The sequence below is a fragment of the Mastigoproctus giganteus genome, chromosome 2 (assembly GCF_048544385.1).
Source record: "Mastigoproctus giganteus isolate SK-2022 chromosome 2, ASM4854438v1, whole genome shotgun sequence".
In the NCBI taxonomy this organism is placed as follows: domain Eukaryota; kingdom Metazoa; phylum Arthropoda; class Arachnida; order Uropygi; family Thelyphonidae; genus Mastigoproctus; species Mastigoproctus giganteus.
In genome coordinates, this window is record NC_143576.1 from 38,619,854 (window position 1) to 38,632,778 (window position 12,925).

Here is a 12,925-nt window from a genome sequence, read left to right on the forward strand (position 1 = left end):
AGGAGATTGGGTGCCAGTTTTGGAGGTTGGTGCGATCCCTTTTTTTTTGGGAATCAATCGTGCGACAGAGGTGGTGACCGAGCCCGGTAGTCTATGGGACAGCTTCTTCAAGCATTCGAAAGAGGAGCACTCTGAGCTGATCCCAAAAAGTTTGGAAGAATTCAGAAGTCAGTCCATTCAGGCCCGGTGATCTATTTTTGGGAAAGGCTTTGTATGCTGCTGCTGTTAGTTCTTGTAGGGTGATTGGTTTCTCTGTACTGCATTGGGCTGTAGGAGAGATTTTTTTGAGTCCCGATAGGATTTTCTTGGTTGCCTTCATAGAGGTATCTTGGGAAGTGTAAATTTCTCTATAAAATCTGGTTACTTCAGAGAAGATTTCCTCTGAGTCTTCAGTGATGTTTCTGTCTTGCAGCTGAATGGCAATGATCAAGGTTGCTTTGTGATGTCTGGTTCTAATGAGAGAAAGTATTTGCACAGAGTGTCAGATAGATTTATATGGGTGTGTCTAGATCTCAGTGTCTTTTGCAGAGTGTTCTAAGTGAGTTTGTATGGCCCGTAGTGCCAGCTGATGGGCTTTATCAGATGAGAGATGCTTCAGTTTTTGCTCAAGTTGATAGAGGTTAGTACACTTTTGTTGACTTTTAAATCTAGGCCATCACGTGTTCATGGGCTCCAATCTGGCTTTGAATTGAGCAAGATTGGATATCAGGTCTTGTAGCTTACAGAAATATTTCTTGTCTTGAAGAAGCCTATTGTTGAGCATCCAATAAGCACCTTCACTTTTGAAGTAATTGGGTGAGGAAAGTTGCAATTTGACAAAGAAGTGATCTGAGATATAAGATGGAAAATGTCTGATGCTTCTGACCAGGGGGATAGTGCATTTTGGGATGTAGTATCTCTCTAGTCGGGCTTGGTAAGGAAATCTTCCAGATGCTGTATTTACTGATCTCCAGGTGTAGGACTTTTCATCTGGGTGCTGAGGTCTAAATGCATTGACCGATTCATTGTTGTTTACCCAAGACCTGCAGGTTGTTGATTAACATTGTGCAGTGCTCAGTGCATCACGCTCTGTCCATTTCTGGGTCAAGAGTGCAGTTGAAATCACTAGCAAGAATGATGCGTTCCTGATCTATAGTAGAGAGATGGCTCTGTATGAATTTAGTTATTTGAATAGAAAGTATGTCCAGCTGTGGCATATGGATGTTAAAAATGTGCAGGGTTTCCTTCTTGGGTGTATCCTGGAGGGTGTAAATTGCATAGACAGCGATCTCTGCTATCACATTGAGCTTACAGGGAAACTTGTGGTAAAGGCCGATACTCACTCTTGCTCCATGATGTTGTTGTGTTGGAGAATGATGGAATACATATGGCAAATCGGCCCATTTCAAAGATGGCCTCATGTCTGCTTTTATATTTGTTTCTCGTAAGAAGAGTAGGTTGGCATGATGTTGTTGGACCTGGTCAAGGGCCAGCTTATTGTGCAATGCAGAGGTGCATTCTCTTGTATTAAATGGCAACATGCTAAGCATCATCATTATCTACAGGAATAAAGGTAAGTGTTTTGCAAGTTTTGAGAGCGGTTAACATCCCGATTGATAGTATTGTTGTTCCAGGCTGTTAATTAAGGTGTGCCAGAGAATGCCTGCTGCCATTTGATTGACAACAAGCACTCTCCATCTCAGTGAAGATGTAGTGTACACATTCTTCTCCATTTCCGCAGTACTTTGTTGTTAAAGCGACTCAGCAATTCAGCAAATTCATTCTCATAGTGTATAACAATTGTGATGTCATGAGAGGGTTATTTTTAGATGAGACTCTGGTAGCATTATTCGTTGGGATTGTAGATTTGTAGAAATTTTTTTTAACGGTTGTATGGCAATTGTGTAGTGTTGCCCAGAGAGTGGGCAGCCTTGTTTTAACCCACCTAGAGTAAGGAAGGTTGCGGGTGAACTAGTTATCCAGTTTCAATCAGAATCTGGTCTCATTGAACGATGTCATCAGGGAGAGTGAATTTCAGTTTGATTGGCTTTGGAAATAATTTTGCAATCTGTATTCATTAAGGGAATTGGGCACCAGTTTTGGAGCTTTGTTTGCTCTCCTTTTTTGGGAATCAGTCATGCGACAGGTAGTGACTGAACCTGGTAGTCCATGGGTTTGTGCTTCAAGCATTCGTAAGAGAAGCACTCCAAGTTGATCCCAAAAGATTTGGAAGAATTCAGTAGTCATTCTGTCGAGACCTCGAGATTTGTTTTTGCGAAGGGCTTTATATGCTGCTGTTAGTTCTTATAGGGTGATTGGTTTCTCCATACTGTGTTGGACTGTAGGGGAGATTTTTTTAAGTCCTAATAGGATTTCCTCGGTTGCCTTCATAGAGGTTTCTTGGGAACTATCATGGTTGCTTTGTGATGTTTGCTGCATTTCAGCGAGAAAAAGGATTTTGTCATAGCATCAGATAGATTTATGTGGGTATGGCTCGATCTCAGTACTGCACCTTTTGCAGAGTGTTCTAAGTGGATTTGTGTGGCTTGTAGTGTTGACTGATGGGCCTGACTATTAGGTGGGAGATGCTTCAGTCTTTGCTCATGTTGATATAGGTTAATATGCTTTTGTTGACTCTTCTGATGACTAGATTTGTGAGAATGATTTCAGTTGACTTTTAAATCTAGGCCATCATGTGTTCATGGGCTCCAATCTGTCTATTAACTGGGCAAGATTGGATATCATGCTTAGAGATATATTTCCTACCTTGAAAAAGGCTATTGTTTATACTCTGGCACGCAGGTCAGTGGAGTTTACAGTAAATTATTGAACATCCATTGAACATCTTCACTTTGAAGTAATTGGGTGAGAAGAAGAGTTGCAATTTGACAAAGGAGTGATCGGAGATATAAGATGGCAAATGTGTGATGGTTCTGACTTGGGGGACAGTGTGTTTTGGGATGTAGTATCTGTTTAGTCAGGCTTGGTAAGGGAGTCTTCCAGATGCTGTATTTGCTGATCTCCAGGTGTAGAACCTTTTTTCTGGGTGCTGGTGTCTAAATGCGTCTACAAGCTCATTGTTGTTTATGAAGGCTTGCAGGCTGTTGATTAATGTTGTGCAGCCCTCAGTGCTTCACATTCTCTCCATTTCTTGGTCGAGCGCAGTTGAAATCACCAGCAAGAATGATGTATTCCTGATCGTTGTAGAGAGATGGCTCTGTATGAAGTTAGTTATTTGAATAGCGTGTCCTGCTGTGGCGTGTAGATGTTAAAAATATGCAGGGTTTTGTTTTGTGATTATCCAGGAGGGCTTAAATTGCATAGCCAGTGATCTCTGCTATCACATTCAGCTTACAGGCAGACTTATGATGAAGGTCGATACTCACTGCTGCTCCATGATGATGTTGGGTTGGAGAACGATAGAATACATATGGCTAATTTGCCCATTTCAAAGATGGCTTTCTGTCTGCTTTAATATTTGTTTCTTGTAGGAAGAGTCGGTCACCATGATGTCGTTACCTGGTCAAGGACAGCTTATTGCGCAATGCAGAGGTGCATCCTCTTGCATTAAGTGACAACATGCTAAGCGTCATCATTATCTACAGGAATAAACATAAAGGGTTTGCAAGTTTTGAGAGCAGTTAGCATCGTGATTGATGAATGCCTGCAGGCCATTGATTAATGTTGTGCCATCCTCAGTGCTTCACACTCTCCATTTCTGGGTCGAGCGCAGAGGACAAGGACAGGAAAATTAAAAGTTTCCTGTCCTTGTCCTCTGAATCATGAGGCTCACGGGCTTGCCCTTGTTTGGCCCCCAGAAATTCAAGTTCTTCATTTGAGTCGTGGGTGGTTTCTACTTGCTTATTTATTTTCATGCTTAATGGTATGATGGACTTATTTAGGATCTGACTGTTTGACTTCTGTGGTATTCTGTATTTATTTTTATCCATCCTGTTGTTTTTGTTAGCGAATGGTTCCTTTCCTACGTGTGTATGTTGTCTTCTTGTGTTTTGTGACTTTGGATATGGACTGCCTTGGGGGTTGATTCCGAGAAAACCCTCTTGTTTCGGTTTTTGTGTCTTCTGAAAGAGGTCCATCCTGGTTTCCTGTGGTCTTAGAATATTCTTTTTCTGATGTGTTCAGTGGTGTTGTTATTTAGGAGCATTAGCAACTAAGGCCATATTGCTCCGGGGATATGTGGTGGTCATTCCCTGACCTTTCCGCATACTCCGTATTTGGTTTTTACGGGCTCGAACCCCGGTCTAATCAAGAAGCATGTACTATGCACTGCTGCTCCTGCCCACTTGGCTATGGAGGCGCCATGTGTTCAGTGAGGGAAGCATCTGAGACTGATAGTTTCTTCTGTATCCCCATTGTCTCCTGCAGTCAGCTCACTTTGTGGATCTTACCTAACCCTGGTTGGTGCTGCCTTATTTTCGGTATTACTTTCACAAGAGATAGAGATATGCTGGCATTTTTTCCTGATTTGGAACTCTTCATGGCAGAAGAAACATTAAGAGGAAATTGAGGTATAGAAGGTGAAAGTGATCCCATTTAAGTCGGCATTGATGAATCTGTGGAAGCTTTTTATGTGATTCCAGTTCCTTAGTTGCTGCAGAGAATGTGTGTATTTTCCCGGTAACATTTTATCCAAATATGGAATAACAAATATTCCATATTTGGATAAAATTCCTCTGAGAAATTGATGAGGAATCTTAGGTGGGATGTTTGATGTTGTAACTTTCGTTGGTGTTAAGGCAATTCGCGCCGCTTCCAGGTGGTGATGACCAATGGCTATTCCATTTTGCAGGACAGTTTGTGGCTGACAGTTTGAGGGGTGGCTGAAAAACACCTCCACAGTTCCCACTACACGGGAGGCTTGAGTAATATTTTTTGATGGTACTTTTTTCACAATTGCTGTAAGGTACGCTCTAAAGGGGTATTTTCCTCGGTAGCAACGATTACTATCCCATTTTCCTGGGATAGCAGTTTCTTCATTTATTGGAGCGTTGTTTGATCATGTATACACTATTGTTGGTCGCGAGAGCGAGGTTTTCACGGGCAGCAAGTATAATCTGTTAGACAGCATTAGCATAAGTATTACCATTACTAACCTTTCGGAACTTGAAGTATTCTCCTGCTGTTGCAGGGTGTGGATTCTTTGTCAGGGTAAATGCTGGCAGTGACTGTAGATTTGGCAGTGATCAAACATTGCTGTGGTTGCTTGATCCTCGCTCGCAGTAGCTGGGGGAAATTGTTGAGGTGGGTGGGGGAAGTGGAATAAAGATGTTACTGGAACAGCCAGCTTTCCATGGCTAAAAGTTGAAAATTAAAATGTAACCTAACTAAAACTCTGCTAAATCTATACAGACAAAGTTATTACTAGTCAAAAGCTCTCCTGAAGAGGAATTGAAAGATATGTCTTGACTGGGATTCTTACAGACAAATGGTAAAAAAGGGTGGATAGACAGGAGCTTAAAAACATGTGACCAATGCTGACAACACAACAAAAAAAGGTGATAGATGTATATAGAGATAGGCTTTCAATTTAATGGATGCATAGTTACAGCAGATATTTTGGTAACTGACATATAACGGATAATTGCCAGACACATTAAAATTTGGTGAATGAAGTGTTAATGAAGGCAGCAGTGAGCTGTTACAATAGCCAGATGTTGCTTTCTGGAAACAGTCTCAAAATTTAAAAACAAATGAGCAAATCAGCAAATGGTGAGGATTAAACTGCAAGGTTCTTCTATGTTAGCATTAGAAAAGGCACATGATGCAAGAAAGCAAGCTTATATAGCATCAGCCAAAAAAAAAAAAAAAAAAAACCTCATTTCACCCATCCACTCACTCCAAATATTTGTCTAGTGCTGCCTTGAATCTGTTTAAGCTATCAACTTCTACAACAACATGGAAGTTTGTTCCAGCAATCAACCAACCGCTGACTATAGGCAAACTGCACATCTGTCCTATAAACTGTCTTTCCTCAATTTGAATTTATGCCCTCTCAGGCGATTATTCTGAGCAAGAGGAAGAATCTCATCAGCATTGAGCATGTGCAAACCATTCAAGACTTTATACACCACAATCAGATCACCTTGCAGGTGCCTAGACTCCACCCACTGCAATTTGCAAAATTTAAGCCTTTCTTCTTAAGAGCAACCCTTTGTTCCATTCACTAATCTTGTTCCCCTTCTCTGTACTCCTTCCAACAGTTCTACAGCCTTCTTAAAATGAGGCCTCCAGACCTGTATACAGTACTCAAGGTGTGGCCTGACTATTGCCTTGTACAAGGGGATAATCACCTCCTTATCCCTGCCAGAAAAATTGCTGTATATCATTGACAAGACACCATGAGCTACTCTTGCAGATCGTCTGCACGGCTCAGTAAACTTCATATCTGCCTGCACAATAACCTCCAAGTCCTTTTCATTCTCTACTGCTGCCAGTGTAGTACCACACAGTTGATACGTTACTCTGGGGTTACTGCTTCCCATATACAGTACTTTACATTTGTCAATGTTAAAATTCAGTTGCTACCTCTCAGCCCATCTGCTCAACCTTTCTAGATCCTGTTGCAGCAAAGCGTACTGTCATTAGTGGCATTAACAACCCTGCCAACCTTCATATCATCTGCAAACTTGGACATTAAGCCTGATATACCATCATCAATATCATTTATAAATACAGAAAACAATAATGGACCCAACACTAAACCCTGAGGGACTCCACTAATAACATTAGTCCAGGATAAGCAGTGTCCATTGATTACCACTCTCTGTCATCTACCACTGAACCATCCCTTTATCCATAGCAGCAATTTTCCTCCAGTGCCACACTGCTCCAATTTGTGTAGCAGTCTTCCATATGCAACAGTATCAAAAGCCTTTCTAAGAACCAAATATATGATATCAAAGTTATTCCCTGAATTCAGTTCCTTTGTGATCACATCATAGTATCCAATCAAATTGGTCAGACAAGACTTCCTCTTAACAAAACCATGCTGTATCTGAGCTATAATTGAAGTCTTGTCTAGATGATCCTGCAGTGCTTCTTTAACCAGTGCCGCCACTAATTTCCCTGGAACAGAAGTTAAACTAAGAGTTCTGTAATTACTACCACTAGGTGGCAGTGATCACAGTGTGCTGAAGTGGGATTTACTCAAAGAGGTAACTACCATTAGGGGTAAAGGGAGGGGTTATTGCTTCCGTAAAGGCAACTACGATGGACTGAGACAGTATTTAAATTCTATACAGTGGGACCAACTGATGATGTTACCAACAGCAAATTCAAAATGGGAAGCATTCAAAGAACTTATCTTGGAAGCTACTAGGCTTTACATACCAACTAAGAAATATTGTTCAAGGTTTAGGCCAAAATGGATATCAGATGAACTAATGAGGCATATGGCAGAGAAGAAGAATGCATGGGATACTTACAAATTAACACATGACACAGAAGCCTATGATAGATACAAGTTGATATGCAACCAAGTTACAAAGGAGGTTAGGCAGGCGAAGGCAGATTACGAGAAATCCTTGGCAAGGGATGCAAAGAAAAACAGCAAAGAGTTCTTTACTTACGTAAACTCTAGAAGGAAGGGGATGAATCAGATTGGTCCACTTGATATTGATGGGTCAACTGTTGATGATCCTGCTCAGGTAGCTAACAAACTAAATGAATATTTTGCATCGACATTCACACATGAGGAGTTATTCAGCAAGGGGAATGCCAGAGGTGTATTCAACTCTAGCAGTAAGCTACAGAATCTTGAAATAACTGGGAGTAAAGTGGAGGAGAAACTGTTGAAGATAAACACAAGAAAGGCACCCGCGGTGGATGGGATCTATCCAGTTATATTAAAGGAGGCAGCAACGGAAGTAAGCAAACCCTTAGCCATAATTATGAGAGCTTCCTTGGACTCAGGGGAGGTACCCATAGACTGGAAATGTGCAAATGTGACCCCCAATTCACAAAGGAGGATCAAAGGCTGACACAAGTAATTATAGACCTGTGAGCTTAACTTCTGTTCCAGGAAATTTAATGGAGGCACTGGTTAAAGAAGCACTGCAGGATCATTTAGACAAGACTTCAGTTATAGACACAGCATGGTTTTGTTAAGGGGAAGTCTTGCCTGACCAACTTGATTGGATACTATGATGCAGTCACAAAAGAACTGGATGCAGGGAATAACTTTGATATTATATACTTGGATCTTAGAAAGGCTTTTGATACTGTTGCACATGGAAGACTGCTACACAAATTGGAGCAGTGTGACATTGGAGGCAAATTGCTGCTATGGATAAAGGGGTGGTTGAGGGGGAGAAGACAGAGAGTGGTAATCAATGGACACTGCTCATCGTGGACTAATGTTATTAGTGGAGTCCCTCAGGGCTCAGTGTTGGGTCCATTATTGTTTTCTGTATTTATAAATGATATTGATGATGGTATATCAAGCTTAATGTCCAAGTTTGCAGACGATACAAAGGTTGGCAGGGTTGTCAAGGACACTACTGACACTATGCTGCTGCAACAGGATCTGGAAAGGTTGAGCAGATGGGCTGAGAGGTGGCAAATGAAGTTTAACATTGACAAATGTAAAGTACTACACATGGGAAACAGCAACCCCAGAGCAACGTATCAACTCTGTGGTACTACACTGACAGTGGTAGAGAATGAAAGGGACTTGGGGGTGGTTGTGCAGGCAGATATGAAGTTCTCTGAGCAGTGCAGACGGGCTGCAAGAGTAGCTCATGGAGTATTGTCAATGATATACAGGAATTTTTCCAGCAGGGATAAGGAGGTGATTATTCCATTGTATAAGGCAATGGTCAGGCCACACCTAGAGTACTGTATACAGGTCTGGAGGCCTCATTTCAAGAAGGATGTAGAGCTGCTGGAATGAGTACAGAGAAGGGGAACAAGATTAGTGAATGGAACAAAGTGGTGCTCTTACGAAGAAAGGCTTAAGTTTTGCAAATTACAGTGTCTGGAGACTAGGCACCAGCGAGGTGATCTGATAGAGGTGTATAAAGCCTTGAATGGTTTAAGCATGCTCAATGCTGATGGGATTCTTCCTCTAGCTCAGAAAAATCACCTGAGAGGGCATAAATTCAAATTGAGGAAAGACAGATGTAGGATAGACGTGCGGAAATTTGCCTTTAGCCAGCGGGTGGTTGGTTGGTGGAACAGACTTCCATCCCTTGTGGTGGAGGTTGATAGCCTAAATAAGTTTAAGGCTCAGCTGGACAGGTATTTTGAACGAACAGAGGGGTGAAGTGGAAGTGGGTTTTTTTTTTTTTTTTTTTGGCTGATGCTGCATAAGCTTGCTTTCTTGCATCAAATGCCTCTACTAATGCTAATGCTAATACTTGTGTTTCATACCAACTAAGAAATATTGTTCAAGGTTTAGGCCTAAATGTATGTCAGATGAAGTAATGAGACATGTGGCAGAGAAGAAAAATGCATGGGATACATACAAATTAATGGGTGACATGGAAGCCTATGATAGATATAAGCTGATCTGTAAAGAAGTCACAAAGGAGGTTAGGCAAGCAAAGCCAGATTACGAGAAATCTTTGGCAAAGGATGCAAAGAAAAACAGCATAAAGTTCTTAATGCATGATTCTTAATGCATGAAGAATCACTACTGATAATCAGATCAAGAGTATATTACTTCCTCTAATTGAACTTGAATATGCTGTTTTAGAAAACAATCATCCAATAAATCCATAAAAGCCTTGCGCGCGCGCGCGTGTGTGTGTGACCAACCCACAAATTCCAGTCAATATCTGGGAAATAGTTGCTGTAGCTTTGAAAAATGCTGGCCATTGCATCCATGAATGTGCATAAAATTCTGTCCTCCCAAAGTATTAGTAATCAGTAACATAAAAAAATCTTTATTTTTTAAAAATATATTATTTTCTATTTCAGGTTCGTTCTGACTGGTATACATATACAGTGCTGTGTGTTTTGCCGTGGGTAAGTTAAAAAGCAAAATTTTAATTCAATGTGGTTTTTTTTTATATTTTAGTGTGGATTAAAGGGGGAAAAAGCTAAATGTTAGTTTAATCTTAAACCAGGTTGGAAGAGAATTATATGAAAAGAAAGATCAAGAATTGGACCACTTGTTAAGGACAATTGACGTATACATAAGGTAATTGTTACTATTCTTTGTATCGAATGCATGTATAAGAATAAATGAGAGTTTTGCTTTTGTGTAATATTATTATTAATTATAAATATTAATTACAATAATTATTAATATTAGTAGAATGTCATTAATATTAGTTAATGCTGATATAAGGAATATAAAGTTTTTTTTTTTTTTTTTGAAGTGAATTGCTTTTGAAACAAAATATATATTGTGAACCAAGAAAATCTTTGGTTTAGTTTGTACTTATATCATTTTAATTATTGTAGAGATTGAAAGGTGTTTTGTAGATATCAATCAGTGTTCAAAACAAAGTACACTAGTCACTAATTTCATTCTGCAATAAGTAGAACTGTTACATAAAGCATTTACCTAAAAATATGTGCTAGTTTTAATTGAATATATTCTTGAATAATTGAATAGAACTGCTCCTAAATTTTCATCCGTTATTCTTGATCTAATTTTGCTCTTTGTATTTTTCATTAAAGAAAATGTAGTTTCGCATAGTTATGTCGATCCAAAGAATGCCAAAATATTTCTGCGCATTATCCAGAATATTTTTAAACATTTCTGGATTTAATGAGGCATAAAAGTCCGTTAGTGTTTTTTCAGCAAATTGATTCTTTAAATTTGATTGTAAATTTATCAGTTCCAACTGGATACAAGGTGGTGCATCATTGACATTAAAATTAAATGGTAGGCTTACTAAAGATAGATCTTTAGAAATTTTCTGAAAATCATCAAATCTTCTTGTAAATTCATTAAATAAGTCACTTATTATAGCCTCATATTTCTTAAAATCAGCACATTTCAAGTTTTTTTCTCTTTTTTGTAAGATTGGAAAGTGAATTAACTGTTTATTTTGGAATTGTTGAGAAAATAACTTGAGTTTTCTCGTAAACGATGCGACATTTGTATACATATCAAAAATAAATAGTCCTTTCCCTCGTAATAATAAATTTAATTCATTTTGACGCGAAAACATATCAACGGAGAAGAAAAAGTCGTTCAGCCATTGTTCATCTTTTAATTCACAAAATTCATTCAGCTTGTCCTTAAGCTTAGCATTTAAGAAGTTTACAATTTCATCCAACAAATCATGAAATCGTTTTAACACTCTTGCAAGACTAAGCCATCTTATGTCCTCCATATGGTAAGGAATATCAGTAAAATCACATTCAATTTCTTTCAAAAATTTATGAATTGCCGGTGGTTTAAAATTTTTAAAACTTTAAATTTAACGAAAATTAACTACTTTCGTTACAACCGATATAACATGCTTCAGTTTTAAAACTCTTTTGCCAAAGGGTTTCTTGATGAATTATACAATGTAAGAAAATTATTTCTTTTTCCTGGAATACGCTTTATTTCGTCGCTTATTCTTTTTAATAATCCAATGTTTTTTTCCTGTCAAACTAGGACACCCATCGGTTGTGATGTTGACAATTTTGTCCCACTTTATATTATGTTTTTGCAAAGCTTCTTGAAGAGCTATAAAAAAATCTTCGCCAGTCGTTGTGTCTTTTGTAGGACATGCAGAAAGTAATTCCTCCGTAATTTCAAATCTATGATTTATACCTCGAATAAAGATTAAAAGTTGGCTCATATCGGTAATGTCACATGACTCATCTAAAGCCAGTGCATGGTAAGTACAATCTTCCAATTTTAATTTTAATCGATCGCATAAATTACTCGAAATATTATCAATTCGTCTCACAAGAGTTCTTCGTGACAGAAATTTTTTCAAACGTCAGTTTTTTTTTAGCAGGGCATAATAATTCAGCAATATCTATCAAACATTCCTTCACAAATTCCCCGTCAGAAAATGATTTACATTGTTTTGCAACCTTATGTGCAACAATGTAACTAGCTTTTGTCAGAGCTCTATCTGTTTTGACAAAATTTTCAAAGTATTTTGTTGCTTACGCAAACCACATTTTAAATTTTCTGCTTCAATTTTCATTTGTTCCGGTGAAAATAGCTTATATTTTACGAAATGTTTTTTTTTGAAAAATGCCTTTTTAGATTATATTCTTTAAAAACGGAAATAGTTTCGTTACAAACCAAACAAACAGCTTTATCGTCTATATTTGCAATTAAATATCTGAATGTCCAATTATCATTGAAAATGCAGCATTCGGCATCAATTTTTCTTTTTTTTTAATTGGCTCATTTTATGGGCTATAAATTATATTAAATTAAAAATTGTAATAATTAGAAAAGGCATAAAACATAAAATATCTCGCACCAATATTATTTTTTTCAATAAGAAGTCAAACCCAAAGGAACTTCGTTCGATCGATGCTACAATAATAATTTGGAAATAACTCTTTGACGCTGCGTAGAATCACTTGGTTACTGTTGTACTGGCCGCGATTCCCGATTGAACCGAATTAAGCCGAACGTTTACGGTGAGTGTAGTCAGGTATGGATTTTCTATATTTATGCATTTACCGAGGGGGCCGGATGTGGCCCGTGGGCCGGCTGTTGCCCTCCCCTGCTCTAGAGGAATCTGGCCCACCAGATTCCTCCATTGGGATTGGACCACCTTTCCGTGTTGTGGACGAGTACCCATAATCGTCTGTCCAGTTGAATGATGCTTCTGGGTAGCCAAGCAGCCAGACGCAACAACAGAGCACGCACGCACGCACGCACGCGCGCACGCGCGCACACACACACACACACACACACACACACACACACACACACACACACACACACACACATAATACACACAAACCTATGTAACTCATATATCTGACCCATTTGTAATGATACTGTTCTTCA

The 12,925-nt window shown here is 39.0% G+C and overlaps 1 protein-coding gene across 1 annotated transcript in view; it reads left to right on the forward strand.

The window, feature by feature from the left end:
* Cbp80 (Nuclear cap-binding protein subunit 1) overlaps positions 1 to 12,925 on the forward strand; it is a 393,330-nt gene that overhangs the window by 93,498 nt on the left and 286,907 nt on the right. Inside the window, exons 7-8 of the mRNA XM_090368459.1 lie at positions 9,919 to 9,966; positions 10,068 to 10,141. Of these exons, the coding sequence (XP_090224585.1) occupies positions 9,919 to 9,966; positions 10,068 to 10,141 (122 nt within the window). The remainder of the gene's footprint in view (positions 1 to 9,918; positions 9,967 to 10,067; positions 10,142 to 12,925) is intronic.